This window comes from Vicugna pacos, unplaced genomic scaffold, assembly GCF_048564905.1.
Source record: "Vicugna pacos unplaced genomic scaffold, VicPac4 scaffold_20, whole genome shotgun sequence".
Classification (NCBI taxonomy): Eukaryota; Metazoa; Chordata; class Mammalia; order Artiodactyla; family Camelidae; genus Vicugna; species Vicugna pacos.
The window spans coordinates 76,502,577-76,518,961 of record NW_027328741.1 but is presented as its reverse complement, the minus strand read 5'-3'; the positions used below and the strand labels follow the sequence as shown (position 1 = coordinate 76,518,961).

Sequence of the window (16,385 nt, the reverse complement as noted above, 5' to 3'; positions counted from 1 at the left end):
CTTGATGTGTCAAGTTGGGGTGATAATATTTTAAGGCTTTTGTGAAACATTATGCACATAAGCCATTTGTGTATGGGTAGAAACAAGACCTGCTAGGGATTCAGGGATTTGTTTTAAAAAAAAAAAAATCTTGTCCATAGCACTCTGTCTGTGTGTATTTAGTAGTTCCTGAAGGGTGAGGGTGAGTCTAAAGTCCATCGTGGGACAGGTGGCCCATGATTCTCTGTGCCCCTGAATGCCCCCTCCTCCCCAGTCCTCTTCCTCAGTCCAGGATGAAGTTCCCTAGTAGATTTACTCAGAGGTCTTGTGAAAATGGCTATTCATTTTATTGTTTCACCAAGAAGTTCTGCCATCATGATCTCTGTGGTCAGGTTTTGAAGGGCTGCCATCATGATATCTGGTAAGAATTCTATGGAATTGGGTGTTTCTATTTAATGAAAAGAAAAAAATTACAAATAGAAAATTAGAACAAGGATGGTCACATGGGCTCTTGGAAGTGGACACCATTAGAATTTGGAGGGACTAGTGGGCTCAGTGGGAATGTTAACTGAGTGTATCTCATGGGCTGGGCATTGTCCTATTTGTACTGTGTGTCCCTTATTTGAGACAGTGAGCTCACCTAACCTCGAAAACCTCTTTAAAAAATTAGACTTTTTATTTTGAGATGTAATGTAGATTCCCATGTGGTAGTAAGAGATAATATGGAGAGGGCCTATGGACTCTTTGCCCAGTTTTCCTTAATGGTTCCATCTTGCAATATTGGGGTACAATTCATTACTGACTCACTAACAATTTGAGGTTTGTGTTATTGCCCTCATTTCTATCCACGATTAAATTGGGGCTTAGAGAAGCACACAGGCCTGCCCAGGTCACCCACATTGTTAGTGCAGAGTCTGGTGAACGTGGGCTTGGGATTTCCAGGAAGTATCATTATGATGGTCTTTGGCAGGGAGCAGCATTCACTTTGCTTGTTTATTCATTCATTCAAAAAACATTTATTGAGTAAATTCTGTGGGTCAGATGCTTTCTTAGGGTTATCTGATTCTTCAGCAGTACTGAGAACCAGGTAATGTTTATATTTTTTAAACTGAGAAAATTAGCTCTGAGAGGTTATAACTCCCCCAAAGGAAGAATAGCTCATAAAGGGGGGATAGTACATTTGTACAGTCACCACTTTCTATGCAGGTGGTACCCTAGGCATTTTACATTTGCAAACATCCGTAATCCAGATATATTCTTGAAAGGCAAGGAATTTTTTAATTGATGTATAGTCAAGTTTACAATGTTGTGTCAATTGCAAGGTGTTTTTTGACTTTTGAATTAAAAAATACTTTTTCAGGAGGGAAATTAGGTGTATTTATTTGTTTGATTTTTTAAAATGAGGTACTGGGGTTTGAACCCAGGTCCTCGTACATGCTAAGCATGTGCTCCACCAATGAACAGTACCCTCTACCCCAAGGCAAGTTTTCTTATCCATTACTATGAAGCTAAGGGGTTCAAATAAATTGAATAGAATTCCAGATCTTTTGATCCTACTGTGGTCCTTTTCTTTATATTCTGCTGAAGGGGTTTGGGGAAAGCATATCCTTTGTTCATTTCTTTATTCAGCATTTTTGAGCAGTGACTTTATATCAGAGCCTTGCTAGGTGCTTGGAAATATAAAAAAAGAAATGACACTTCTCTGCAGGGGCAGGAATCCTAGACCAAAAACTGGGTAATGTGATCCGAGCTACAGTAGCCATGTGCAGACTCTGAGGACAAACTGTACCCCCGGATTTGCTTTGGCTTCCCTTGCCTTCTGTCTGGTACACACCAGGTCACCGCAACCCAGATGGGCCCATAGCACACAGCAGAGTATGTACCTCGATCTCCTCTCCTGTCTCGGTAGGGCCTGCAACATGAGCATCCCTGACTACGTGCAGTGTGCTGAGGACCACCAGACTCTTCCCGTTGTAGTCCAAACCATGGAGATCATCTCAGAGGAGAATTTCTTTTGCATCTATCAGCTACTCACCTCGGTGAGCCATATCAGCCCATGTGGCTCCCAGTGGACACTCTGTATCCACTACAGGCACCGCTATGTGCCCGAGAATCGGTGGAGCGTCTTCCAGAAACACCCCAAGGTCGTGGGCCTTGTCACCATTCCCGACTGTATCTCTGCCAAGGCCTTGGAGAAGCTCCACGTGCAGAGGAGCTGTATGGCACCTCGATAATGACTCTCAGCTCTTTGTCTTTGTACTGCATGTGGAGGAAGTCGAGCAGCCGCGCACCGACGTTGCCTTCAAATTTAGAGGACTGCAGGGTGGTGGAGAAGAGGATCGAGGACTTCACTGAGTCACTCTTCATCTTGCTCAAGTCCAAGTGGCTGGATGGTGGCCCCAAGAATTCTGGGGACAAGATCCCCCTCCCCTGCATCCCGTTTGAGAAGGAGGACTTCATGGGACTGGACACAGACAGCAGGTAAGTTTACCTGGAGGCCAGTCCACCCTGGCTTTGTGCCGGATTGCTTCCCTACATCCAGAAAGGGATCAGCAAGGAAGAAGTCTGTCTTGTAGCCAAGGGGGGATGGAGATGCAGCCCGCTGGTTTACAGACATTTCAAAGTGAATCCGCCTTTGTTTCAGAGAGATCCTTTTAGGGTTAGTGTGGACACTTACTCCCGCTTTACAGCCATGACCATGGTGGGACCCCTGGGGTTGCTGTCCAATAAAGTAGCCAAAGCCACTGATGCTAGGAGCACTGGGGAGGAGGCTGGACTGAGCTGAGATGTGCTGTAGGTCAAATGCACATCAGACACTGAGGCTTGTCTAGTAAAAGTATATAAACTATCTCTTTACTTCCTATATTGATTACATGTCAAAATGATAGTATTTTACATACAGTTGATTAAGTAAGATCTGTTCTTAAAATCAGTTTCTAGTATTTGTTTTTTGTTTGTTGGTTTGTTTCTTTGTTTACCATTTTAAACGTGGCAAATGGGAAACGTTATTTACATGGCTCTCATTTCATTTCTGTTGGGCAGCCTGTCCTGGGACAGTCTCATCCCTTTGCTTATAGATGAGATGCTGAACCCCGAGAGGCGGAACGAGGAGCTGGTTGAGCTGGGGCTGGAGCCGGTGTCTCCTGCCTCCCAGGCCCAGCACCTATTCTGCTCAGGCCCTCTCTTCTTGCCCGACAGCCTCCATGCCAAGTTAGGACATCAGAAACACCGCCAGGGACTTCCGAATGAACTCCTTATGCAGGGAAAGGTGTATCACGGTGTATGGGACAGACAGGGAAATGTTCATTCTCACTTTTTCCCTGTGATTAAGTCAACGGCCCCACATTGCCTCGGAAGTACAGACGAGCTCTTCTGGGCTGCCTACCCCCCCAACTTCAGCTCTGTTTCCCGGTGTATCTGTTGTGCTGTCCCTCAGGCAGAAGAGGGTGAGATGCCTTTTCCGAGACGTGGAAACCTTTGCTGGGGAGAGTGAGGGAAGCTGTGTTCCCCCGGCCTACGGCCTCTGTCCTTGAGTCTGGAGAGGGCTCATGGTGGTCCCACAGGTGACGGTCGGAGAACCTGGCACATGTTTCTGGGCCCGCTGTGAAGGAAGTGCTCTGTGACTCTTGAACTTAGCTAAGATCAGATCCTACTCTCTGGTTGTTGGTAAGTTGGAGGAGAAGATGCTAGAGAATTGATAAAAAGAATTTCTAGACCAGCCCTGTGAGTGAGAAGCACAGGGGACACGAGTCCCACCTGCGAGAGACAATGTAGCGGGCTCTGGATGAATTTTCTGTTCCTCCCAGACATACCTCTATGACTTAAGGAAGGGGAGAGGCATGCTGTAGCCATGATCTGTACTTGTCCTCTCAGGGCCCTGTGATCTACATGCCCGCACTCCCCATCTGCTTCTTAAGATGAGCTGGCATGTATAGGAGTCTGGGCACTGCTGAGGGCATAGCTGCCAGCACCGTGCTACACCAAGTCTGGCTCCATTCAACTCTCCTGTCAACACCTGCTGAGGCCCCAGGCATTAGTCAAGGTAGGTGCATCGGTGCAACATAAGCAGGGACCACTTCTCCCCCTGGACAGACTGGTGAGTGAGCAGTGGAAGCCTGGAGCCCTGCCCCAGCCCCCACGCCAGTGCCTCCTCTTTTGTCATAGGAGGCACTGGTGATATTTTTGCTCAACAAATGCTTGTCTCTGAGTCTGCAGCCCCACCAGAGAATGCCAGATTGTTTTTGTATTTTGAAGTCTGCCCTTGGGACTTGGCGGAGTATCCGGATGTGTAATTAGCCCACAGTGGTTGACACTGTCCCCATTGTTTACCCAGAACCTCGTGCACCAGGCATGGCTCCCAGTATCGAAATACAGCAGCGCATTAAACCTCCCTCCTTTTGGGTCTGTCTGTTCTGGTACCATAAGGGCTCAGCCAGCTTCTGAACGTCAGTGAGATAACGCGGCCAGTGAGCTCGGGTCAAGCACATTCTCCTCCAGTCACTTTTACCCCATTGTTGCTTTTAGTATTCCACAGTCATTAATTATTTAAACAATTCTTTGGTACAGGAGCAGAGCCTAATTCTCTCCTGCTACTCTTGGTGGAAGTGAGTAAAACGATCCAGACTGAAATGCGACCACAATTTGTAGCTCAAAAGCTGCCTTGAAGCTTGTAGGTGGAATTTTGGTTAGGGGCGCTGACCACGTTGGGGTCCCCCGGCAGCGCCGCTCCCCTCAGGTCCCTGCTTTCCCTGGAGCAGGGGGTGAGGGTGGGTCTCACCGTCCCCTCGTCCCTGGCCTCACACACTCACGTAAATTCTTATACATGCTGTCAAAATCATTTTTGTTCTTGTGTGTTTCTAATTTTCTCTTGTTCCTCTTTTCCTTTTTCTTTATTCCTTTTTCAATTGTACTGCCCTGTGAGCATGTTGTTGCATCTGAAAATGTGGGCTGTGCACACCCTGCATTGGAAATAGCCAGATTGCCCTCCATACTGTCTCCATTGCTTTAAAAAGCAAAATCTTTATATCTGTCTTGATCCATGTATTATCCTAGTCATTTTGTATTTTCTAATGTTTTGGAATATTTGCTTTGTTAGCACATTACCCACTGGTGTTAGATACCTGTTAAAATCCTTGCTTTGAGGGACCTGTTTGGTCCTCCTTTTATTTGGTGACAAATGTGCCCTTATTAAATTTGTTTGATTGTTTTGAAGAAGTAAGATGCGAATTGATTTAGTCGGCTGCTCAGGGATTCTTTTCATGGAGTATTTAAACTTGTAAGGTCAAACTCTGCAGCATTTTGCTCGATTCCTGCTTTTACACAAACGTGCTCGGCACGCGGTTCCTGGCTGTCGCTGTGTGACGTGCGTGACGGCGCTTCCTGGCCGGCGGTCACTGGTGAGGAAGTGGCCGCCACGGAGGTGACAGCTGCAGGGGACGCTGTTGGAGGAAGCGGTCACCGTTCGGTTCTTTAATTTTTTTTTTTTTGCATTCAACTTCCCCGTGTCATTTACTTTACTTTGCCTTCATAAAGGGGCAGAATTGGGTCTAAAATCCATGACACTATTTGTTCCCTTTACGAGGCTGGTTTTTCTGGGTATCAGGACAACATGACCTTCTCCTAAGTAGCTGGCTCACCTGGATCTGTTGGACACAGGGACAGCTAAAAGGGCCGTAGCTTCCTCTCTGCTCCAGCCAGTGGGCATTCAGAGCTGGGTCTGTGGTTTGCCTCAGCAGCCGTGCAGACCTCCCTGCCCCGGCCTTTACTTTTAACCCATGTTGGCAGTAAAGAGTTGAATCCGTTTCTGTTGCAGCTGACATCCACCACTGACAGCCGTGTCGTTAGTTTGTGGTAGTCAGTCTCCAACACCCCAGACAACCGTGAAGGAAGATGATTTGGCCGACCTAGGACCCTGGATTCTCACCCTCACCATGGTTCATCTCACCCGGTGGAAGGGTTTGGCCACCACCATCATGCTGACCATGAGGCCTTGTTTCTCCTTTCATGCTCTGGTCCAAATGTGGACACTTCATTTTTCACTGAATTTGTCTCGCTTGAGACAGGCCAGAATATCTGAATGAGTCCATCACATTCTGGGTGGGGAACAGAACAGAAGTAAGTGTCGCAAGTAGATGGAGTCTAGGCTGTCCGGGTTGGCAACTGCAGGCTGGGATCTGTGATGGCTGGGCTGTACACTGGACACAGGTCTTTCCCGTGGCTCCCGAGAGCCCAGGAGTTGGAGTGATAACAGCCTTGCGTGGGTTCCCCCATCCTCATCTGCTCACTGGCAAGTGTGTCTGCTAATTAGGAGCTCCCCCAGACCTCGGGCCCTTCAAAGCTCAGACCACGGGAAAATCTTGAGTCCCTTCTCCTGGGCCTCCTGTTTGAGAATCCAGTGCCTTCTGAGGTGACCAGCGGCAGGAGATGCCTCCCCCTCCAGGGAGCACCCTACGGCGGACTGTTAGTGCACCATGCTGTGAGCTTGTGTGTTTCCGGCCATGGTCCCTGCAAAACCACACTTGAGATCAGCTTATTGGCGAAAATAACAGGACTGATTCCAGGGCAGGGCCGGGGGGAGGGAACAGTGGAAATTGAATGTGACCTGAGACAACTAGGTGGGTGCTGAGGCTGTTACTAAAATGGGGAGTCTGGGAGGTACCTGCCAGGAATCGAATTCCAGAGTAAATGGTGGACATGAGGCATTTTTAAGATGCCATTTTTCATCCAAGTTAGGACTTCAAAGAGGCACTCGGCTCTATGAGACTGGGGCTCAGGTGAAGGAGCTGGACTAGAGATACAAGTTGGGAGTCGTCATTCTTAGCTGGTGTTCACAGCCTTGCATGTGAATTAGATCATCTCGAGAGCTGCAGACTGAGGCTGAGGGAGGGGAGGGCTGTTCCTCGGTTGGAGGAAAGCCCAGACCATGCAGCTTTGGTGTGTCAGCCAGCGGCGTTTGTCATTTTCAGAGCAATCCCATTTATCCTTAAGGGGCCTGGGGGTCAGCAGGGCCAGCCAGAAAGAAATCCAAAGGGAGAGTCTTGGCCACGTGTGCGTCTTAGGAAGGTGCAGAGGCTGCAGGATATGGAAGGTTAGAATCCTCAGAAGCTGGAGTTGGAGTGGGGAGAAGGTATTCACAGTCACCTGTGAGGGAGGGAGGGAGGCCTAGGGAGTCCCCACCCTACCGGACTCGCTTTCCCATGAACAGGAGGCAGTCAGACAGAGGATCTGAGGTAAGAAGGATGGGCACTGGGAGGGGAGCCAACCTGGAGAATGGTGCTTGGAAAGTTCTGGAATAGTCTCCCTGAAAAATAGAGTTAAAAATACCCAGACTCTTAAGAATATTGTTAGTGACTTGGGAGGAGGCAGTTGTTTTTCTGGCCTCCTAAGTGTAAGTCATGTATCCAGGGATACACAGAAGATACGGGCAGTCTGTTCCGGGGGCTTGATCCTTACCAGGGGGTCAGTGCAAGTTTAAAGGGGCAGAAGGGCAGCGGAGGGAAATTAGCCAGGCCCCGTGTCAGGTAGCAGTCGGCCGCCCTACTTGCGTGTTTCATTCACATCCATGACTCCCAGGTGGGCGCTGACAGCCCCCTTTTGGGGATTGGGAAGCCTTCTCAGAGGGGTTAAGGAATTGGTTTGTTTAGCGGTTGATAAATGCTGTAGCAGGATTCAAGCAGAGCCTTGTCAGACTTCAAGGGCATGTTCTCTCTACTGTTTCCAGTACTTCCCTGTTATACCTGGAATGGTGAAGTGGGTCAGATTTGGAGCCTTTCAGAAAAAGTATGATTTAAGTGCCTCAGGACTGTTTCACAAAGCTCAGCATTCTTTGATGGTTCTGAAGCATGCAGTGCTTTTCGCCCCACAGAGGTAACGTCTAACTCCATTGTCGATGATGTGGTTGCAAATGATATACAGGTGTAAAACCACACTTCGCAGCTTCTAAAGGGAAACTCTCCAATTCTCCCTTGGTCGGCTTTCTTCCACGGGGTGTAACTGTGCTGCAGCATAGGCCTGAGCTTCCGTATGGAGTGAGGATTTAATATCCGATGTTAGCATAAAATGGTCAGATGAAGAAAACCGACATTGACAATTTATTTTTGGGTTTCATTAGTCAAGATATACTATCAGTTAATGGCCCATATAGCAAATGAAATTCAGTATAGGACATTGCATTTCTTCCTTTCTATTTAGAGTTCTCTTACCGAATAAGGTTGCCTGCTTTGGAACATCAGTTTCACCACCACGGCACCTATCAGTGTGTTGGTGTGATTGCATTTACAGAGTGAATCTAATCTGGTCTTCCTCAGCCCCAAACACTCCAGTGCAGAATCACGGGCTGTAGCCATCTGTTAGTCACGCAAATAGTTCTAAAATTATATGATGCCAGAAAAGAAAGAAGAGAGAGAGAGAGAGATGGCCTTTATCAAAGTTCCTTTCAGTTCTAACTGCAAACTGTTGTTGAGCAGCTCTTGTTTCCTTTGGATATGAATATATACATTTCTTTGCATGTAACCTAGGTTTTGGACTAGAACACCAAGTTCTTGCTGTCCCCAAGCCACAAAAATAGTAGCCAAATTGCACACGTGTGAAATAGTTTATACTTTTTTCTGAGAAAGTATCCTTGAATTTGGGACTTGGACTGTGATTTCTGCTTTTTGCTTCCCTCAACCGTCTTGTAATCTCTCACTCCTTCCCACGTGGTTCCCAAGTGTTCGTGGTCTCAAAGGAGCGGGCAAACACCCAGTTGGTCACCATGTACTGCTGCTATAAATAGAGACCAGACAAGACCTAAAGGACATTATCGGAGAGGAATTCCTGGAAGAAATGGGCTCTACATTCAGTTGTGAGGACAGAGTAAGAGTCAGCCAGGAGAAGGAGTCAAGAATATGTCTCAGATCGCAGGTGCAGCCCGGGCAGAGGCCTGGAGGCTTTTGGCGTGGGCACCCGTGGAGAGTGCCCTGTGCGGTCCAGGGTGGAGGGAGCCCCTGCTGGGGAGGACACTGGAGAGAGTCCGGGATGTAGGGCTTTGGAAGAAGTTGAGTTTTACTAGAACTGACACAGTAGGCAGTGAAGGGTGTCAACAGAAGTGACCCTCAGGAAAGGTACTTCTGGTTTTGCTTCTGATATTCTACAGACCGAAGGATCGGGACGGGCGAGAGCAGGTATGTCTGTCCCTTTGAGACCCAACCGGTCATTCATTTATACATTACACGTGCACTTCTGTGAGTCTAGGGGAGAGAGCGTGTAGCCACATTAGTAAGCAAAATGTATTTGCTTCTTGAGAGCTTAGCATTGTCAGAAGTTGACTTAGCCTAGAATGTTCTAGGAAGAGAGGAACAAATTGTGGAGGTTGGAGGGAGGGAAGGCTTCCTTGGGAAACAGTCAAAATGAGACTGGAGCAAGTGGGAAGTAGGAGCAGGTCAGGGGCCCCTGTGGTCACTGGGGACCTGTGTACTTAGGTGAGGATGGGCGAGCAGGGTCTGGGGTGGGGCTAGAACTCTAACAGGGAGCCTCTAAAGGGTTTGAAGTGGGGGTTGATGTAATCAAATTTGTGATTTGGGAAGGCTGCCGTGGCTCTCTGTGTTTGTATAGCGGGGAAGAGGGGGTGGGTGCCACCAACTGGGGGATCATTAGAAGACCATTCACAGGCTGGGATATGGGCATCGGGGCTACTTGGGGATGGCAGGGGCAGTGTGGATGCCGGCTTTCCTTATTGGGGGACTTGTTAGCGGGCCGACCTAGAGGCATTTTGTGGCTGGAAGAAAACTGATGGAGGCCGCCAGGTGGATTTTCCTCTTCTCTCCTTCCCTGCCTAGTGTGATGATCTTAGCTCAGCCAACATTTGGAACAAAAGAGCTAATTTCCAGGGTTGCCCAGGACTTTGTAGAGCTCGTTCGAGTGAGATCTGATTGGATTTAGGTTTGTGTTCAGATCTGGATGTTCACTTAGCTAGAAACGTCCTGTCATTTCGATTTCCATAGTGGTTTTTTACTTCATAAAGATTGCTTTCTTGGTGAGAGGAAATTTAATACAGCTGTTGTCTTTTTCAAAAAAATCATATCATTTAAGAACTTTAATATTCAAAAGAATAGAAATATATAAAATATTTAAGGAAGTCTTTGGTGTAGTTTCTTTGCTTTCTGAGCTAATGTGGAGTTAGAGCCTTTGCATTACTTAATAGCACATCCTTGTCAGTATTTAAAGAGCTGATAGTGGGCGCCCCAGGCCCCACCTCTCAAAGAATCGTTAAAGTTTGCTCTGAAATAGTGAGGTCATAAAGGTCTTGTTTTCAGAAATCAAACGGTTTATAATACGCAGCATAGCCACATTTATAAAATAATAATTAGTTCAAAATTAAGAAAGTGGAGGATAATTGATTTTTTTAAAGCCTATACATAAACTTTCTTGTGCTAATGTTGCAACTGGAAATTTTGAAAAGAAAAATCCTACTGCAATATCATCTACGTGGAATACATATATGAGTTTTACGCTTGAAAAGTAACTGCGCAGTGGTTTTCAAAGTCAGGAGCATTCCAGCTCAGATACTGGCAGTGATGGTTGCTGGTTTTCAATGAAAGAGCCTAAATTTGCCTTCTTAGCTTTTTTATTTTTGTATTGAGAGGGTTGATTAGTGCTTTGCGAGCATGATTTTGGGGCAAATTGAGGGCAGATGTCATGTAAAAACAGTGAGATATTTCCATGCATTTTATTTTCTGGACATCACCAGGGCACATGTGGGGTTTGTGCCTGCAGGCTGGAATGCTGCAGGACTCCCTAATCCATCACCATTATGTCCTGGAGCTGCTCAGGTCATTGAATGCTTTTCTGTTGCTTGGAGGAAAGGTGGTCTGATGGAGATGATCAGATGTGCAGTTAAAGTGCTATTACTTGAAATAAGAGTAACCTAGAAACATTGCTCTAACAATACAGGATGAGGGAGGAGAATTGTCTGAGCTACTTGCAGTGGGGAGTCTTCTCATGTTTCTCCCACACCGTGACTCCTGCCAATATCCGCCACAGTCCTGCACGGTAGTCCTGCCGAAGCAAGCAAGCACTTTGCTCAGAAACGCACTGAATTTCCTTGTGCCTCTGTTTGTTGGCTTTTTTTTGAAAGCACATTTTGCCCTTTGCTTAAATGCCATCCATGCTAGTCAACTCTTACACTCATTTTTCTGGAACTCGTCCATAAATAGCTGCTGAATGGATGAACAGAATGTAGTATCTCCATGTAGTGGAAGATTATTCACACGTAAGAGTGAATAAAAAAGAAAAAAAAAAGAGGAAAATGAAAAAGGCCACCTGTTTTTGGAAGTCCACCCTGACTGTTCAACCCACACTTTTCCCTTTGAAACCCAATCACTTATGCTCCACTCTACTCTTTTTGATAGTGCTTACCACCTTCTAATAATCTTTAACGTTTTCAAAAAAAAAAAAGAAAGAGATGCTGATACCACTTCAAAATATACAAGCCTTGATTACAGCTTGTTAATTGAAAGGAAGCAGACACAAACGGTCAAATATTGTTGATTTCAGTGATCTGAAATGCCCAGAAAAGGCACATGCAGAGGCAGAGAGCAGGTGATGGCTGGAAGGGGCTGGTTGGAGGGGGATTAGGGAGTGACTGCTAGTGATAGGCGGATTCTTTAGGGGTGATGAAGTGTTCTGGAAATAGAAGGTGATGAGTGCTACACAACCGTGAGTTTGCAGAAGACTGCTGAGCGCTGTGTCTGGGAGTGCCTGTTGTTGGGGCATCTTTATTTTGTTCTCATCCTGCAATGTGAAGAGCCATCTTCTGCTGTGGCTGTTCTACTCCTGTGAGTGGTGAGGGTCAGAGACTTTGCAGAGTCATGTTTCTTTTTTCCCCCTGGGTGAGTGTAGGCAAAAAAAGATTTAAGCCTAAGAAAGTGCTCCATCTGCAGAAATGTCTTTTTGTTTTGCATGGTGTAAAAACCTTGAGAGCTTTTAATCGTTGAGGCCAGTCTGTGGGAGGAAATAGCCCGTGAAGCCTGTTTGAGCCCGGGAAGCACCGTGCATCTCTCCCAGACACGGGTGGGGATTTCACCCCCGTTCAGGCAGTGAAGGGCCCAGACCCGTGAGTAGACTTGACAATCGTGAATATTTACGTGTATCCGCTGCTTCATCTTGGATATTAATTTCAAGCTGAGTCAGTTTGTGGCGGCAGCCTCATCCTACATCAGGAATTTATAGTATCTGCTCTTTGAGGTGAAGACCTGACAGACTTGATTATTTAACAGTCTGCCTTGAATTGATATCTCAGATTCCTTTGTCAAAAGCAAAACAGCAGAAATACAGACGTCCTTTAATGCCAATGTGACCTGGAACGGGATTAGCCTCTGTGCCTCAGTGGCCTTATCTGCGGGTGGGGAAGATGATAACAGTGCTTCCCTCAGAGGAGCTGGTGAGGGGAGAGTCAGAAGCACAAATGGAGGACTTACACGAGGTGCTCATGAATGACCTAGTTTAGTGCTGTCAGTCTGGTGAGGCCTCAGGGGCAGAGATGTCAGAACAGAGCAGTCCTAGCCGGAGCTCGATCCGTGATGGCAGCTGTTATGATCAGTATCACCACTGTTGATTATCAGGTAGTTTATGACTTGGTAATATGAATTCATGAATAATGTTAAAGAACTAGATATCTCAGATCCAGTTTACATAGTCCTCAAAATTTCCTCTGAGAAATAGATGGTTTCTTCCCCATCTTAAATCTGAGATGAGTCTCTAAAAAAGTCTGTATTCCTCCATCTTTTTGCTTTAATTCCCCATTTCTTAAAAAACAAAGTTTTTAAATGGAGTTACTGGGGACTGAACTGAGTGCCTCATGCATGCTAAGCACATACTCTCCCACATGAGGTATAACCTCCTCCCTGATTTTTTTTTAATTTACTTTCTTAATTTACGGAGTTTAGAGGCCTCTAATTCTTTTTCTGGAGACTTGTCCATGAACCTGTAAATCTATAATTAATGGACAAAATTTGGTTTATTAAAAAAATCAATAGAATATTGTGCAGTCCATCCAAAAAGAAATGCTCATTGACTTAAAATGTTTCTCCTTTAAGGTGATTTCTCCTTTGTGGTCTAGCTTAATTTATTAACAGGCATCCTCATCATCATAATGACCAAACTCGCTGTGCGTGGACACCTACCTAAGGCTAAAATGCTTTCCTCATGTTTTAGTTCATAGCAGGTGTTTGATTGTAGGTATCAGTGTCTCCTTTTTTGCAGCTGAGGGATTGAGAGATGGAGCAGCTTGTCCCAAATTACACGCAGCAGGCTGTGGCTAGCTCGGTGCTGGAACCCAGGCTGCACAGGATGCTTTCTTAATTGCTCCTCTAATCAGCCTCCCGTTAAGTGGTTACCCAAACACCTGTGACTCCATAAATGGCCGAGTTTAGTGATCTCAGCTTGATGATGCCTTCAAAGGAGAGACACCATTGAGAAGGTGAGACAGAGTGGCAGAAATTACAATTGTTTATTTTCACAAATTTATAATTCTCAGGTAATTACTTAAAAAGTTAATTTTATATTTTAGTGCTCTGTAAGCACTAAAAACATAACATTAAAAATAATTATAGTGTAAAAGAGAAGTGGGCTCTGAAAGTCCAACCACTGCTATTGATGTTACTTGTTTTTCTCTAGTGGCCCTTATTGACAGAAATACTTACAAAGACTGAATTGGTTTTATGTAGTCTTAATATGGAAGAAAAGATTGTCAGTGAATATTGTAAGTAAAGTCTTTACTCTTTTCTTTCCTGTTGATGAATATGTAAGTTGTTTTCATGGCTTAAGTACATTTCCTCATTTGTGAAATTTTAGTAATATTGTTTAATTTGTCTGACTGTGAGAGTTAGACGCCTTGTATACAAAGAACACAAGAGGTGCTTAATAAAAGTGCTGTCACAATGACATATTTTAGATTGATCAACACTGAATACTAAAGAGTGTCGCTTATTTCTGATGCATATTTAATATGTATATGTATGATATATTTGAATATGGTTTAAAGTAACAAGGATTCATTTTTTTTTTGGTGTAGTATGAAGTTTTAATGAAATCTGTATCATTCTAGTGAGACAGGGACTAGTTAAATTGCCTTAATCAGATGACCTTGAAGATTATTTACACAGAATATGTATTGTTACAAATCAGAATTTATGTTGCCGTGTAACCATCCACTCAGATATTTAAATTCGTGGGATTCTGACCAGATCAATTAAGTTTAGTAAAATCCACATTGATCATTTTCAGGAAATAAGCTCCTCTCTTTTGTGATTAAAGAAAATTTTGATTTTTTTCTACACTCTTAACAGGTTTAAAATATCAAAACATTGATTTGACACATTACTTTTTTAATAGAGAGAATAAAGCTCATGCTGTTTTATTATGTAAATAAATATTTTTGTATGTCGACAAACTTGTATGATATCCTGGATCTTTGAGAAGTATTTTGCAAAATATTAGATAACCTACTGTTGGAAAAATACAAACGTGACTTTTATGAACATAGGCGTAGTACAGATCTGTTGGTTTTTGCTACAGTGCAAGACATGAGGCCTAGGATGCCTTTGCTCCCGATTGCCAGGAGGACACATTCCATGTCTCAGTTTCCCCTCCTGTAAAATGAAGTGGCTGAACTGGATTCTTTCCTCTTCTAAGATGAGTTTCCATGAGCCTATGTCTTCTGTTTATATTCAGGAGTATTAGCAGTATCAAATTAAATACTGAATATCCCTCCCTTCCCCCGAATCAAAGTGCAGTATATGCTACATAAGCTTTTAGTTATCTGTTTCTCCTTTCTGATCCTACAGGCAATTTTTGTGTTGCATCTTTCCCGGCAACCTGGAAGGTCATTTTAGCCATAGGTGGCACTGTTGCACATTCTTACAGTCTTAACATTCCTGTTTGTAAAAGAAGGCTTAAATAACTTTATTTTATTTTGATTACTTTACTTAATGCTTCAGAAGAGCCCAATGTCTTTTATGTGTGTCTACCTGGAAAAGTTATTCTGCTTATATCTTAGATTTATTCTGTCATCTCACTGTGAACATTTCAGACTTGCTGTACAAGCAATGGGAAAATCGGGCTTTTCTTCTAGTGTTAGAAACCAGTGAGCCGGGATTTTATAAAACAGCTAGAAGCGGCATCTGGACGACCTTAAAGGTGAAAAGTGTATTGAGTTCCCTGAGTTTTGACCCCGCCGCTGTGTGTTAATTGGTGGTAGGAGATTTGGTACATATACGAAGGGGTGTAGTTTTTTGACTTGGGTTTGGTTGCACGTGCTGCCACTGAGCCACGTGAGCCTGAGACAGTTCGTTTTGAGTTTTTCCCTCGTCTGTGAGATGGGGACATTCATATATGAATTGTAGAATTGTGAGAATTAGAAATTATGTGCAGTGTTTACCACAGTGAGTATGTCAAGAGGGCTCTTAAACTTTAGCTGCTGTTTTGTGTGAAGCCATCATTTGGGAGTCTTTGGCAATTACTAAGAAACAGGAAAATAAGAAGAGCTGTTTTTATGATGAAAGATATTTGAGGAGGTTCCATAGTTCCTATACCCATAATTTAGCATCAGCAGAGTCAGGACAGTTACACAGTCGCCCTGAACCAATGTTAAGCCACAGAATTATTTGTTGCTTCATATATTTTGGGGCTTAAGGAGATCCAATACTTATACACATGTTGTCTCCAGCAGCCAACTGAGAGATGACACAAAAGAGTAGACAGGCGATAAATGTCTTCTTTGTTACTGATGAAGCCACGTTCTTCATGAACTTCAAGGCTGTGGGAAAATGCGTGTCATGATACTGTGTCCCAGAAATACAGACTCACCCTGTCCCATGTAGCTCTGGGCCACAGCGAGCCTTCCCTTGAGAGGACCTGCCCCTTCATGCACAGGGCTTTCCTGCCATGGAGCTGAGCATCCCAGGTGCTTCCCAATGGTGACCAACACTGGAGTGAAAGGAAGGGTTTCACATGCCCCGCTTGTCTCCCCGGACTCACACCTCACTCTGTTAGTGTGATGAGTGCTAGCTGTGGGCCAGGGGCCAGGGGTGTGAAGGGAGAAGCACTCTCCATGGCCCAAAAGAGTGGTTAGGAGGCATCCCCTCCCTCAGTTTAAACAGGTGGTGGGATGGAACATAAGGGTACTCCCCAATTGTTTATAAAAGGAGAAATAAGGATGTTCTTTGGGACTTAGGCTAGCCAGGAAACACATAAGATGATTAGAGGGGAGACTTGTAAATAACTTTGATATTAAGTTGACATTTGTTGAACACCCAAAATGTGCTACATTCTTTTCTGAGCATTTTACAGAAATGAATCCTTCAATCTTCTCAACAAGCGAGTAAGGAAGGTTTGATTGTTATCCCAGTTTTACAGTGTGGAAATTGAGG

The 16,385-nt window shown here is 44.8% G+C and overlaps 1 protein-coding gene across 1 annotated transcript in view; it reads left to right on the top strand.

Moving 5' to 3' along the window:
* Positions 1 to 16,385, top strand: part of LOC140694022 (trafficking protein particle complex subunit 9-like) — a 92,389-nt gene that overhangs the window by 63,482 nt on the left and 12,522 nt on the right. Inside the window, exon 4 of the mRNA XM_072957513.1 lies at positions 1,889 to 2,460. Within this exon, the coding sequence (XP_072813614.1) occupies positions 1,889 to 2,213 (325 nt within the window). The 3' untranslated portion in view covers positions 2,214 to 2,460. The remainder of the gene's footprint in view (positions 1 to 1,888; positions 2,461 to 16,385) is intronic.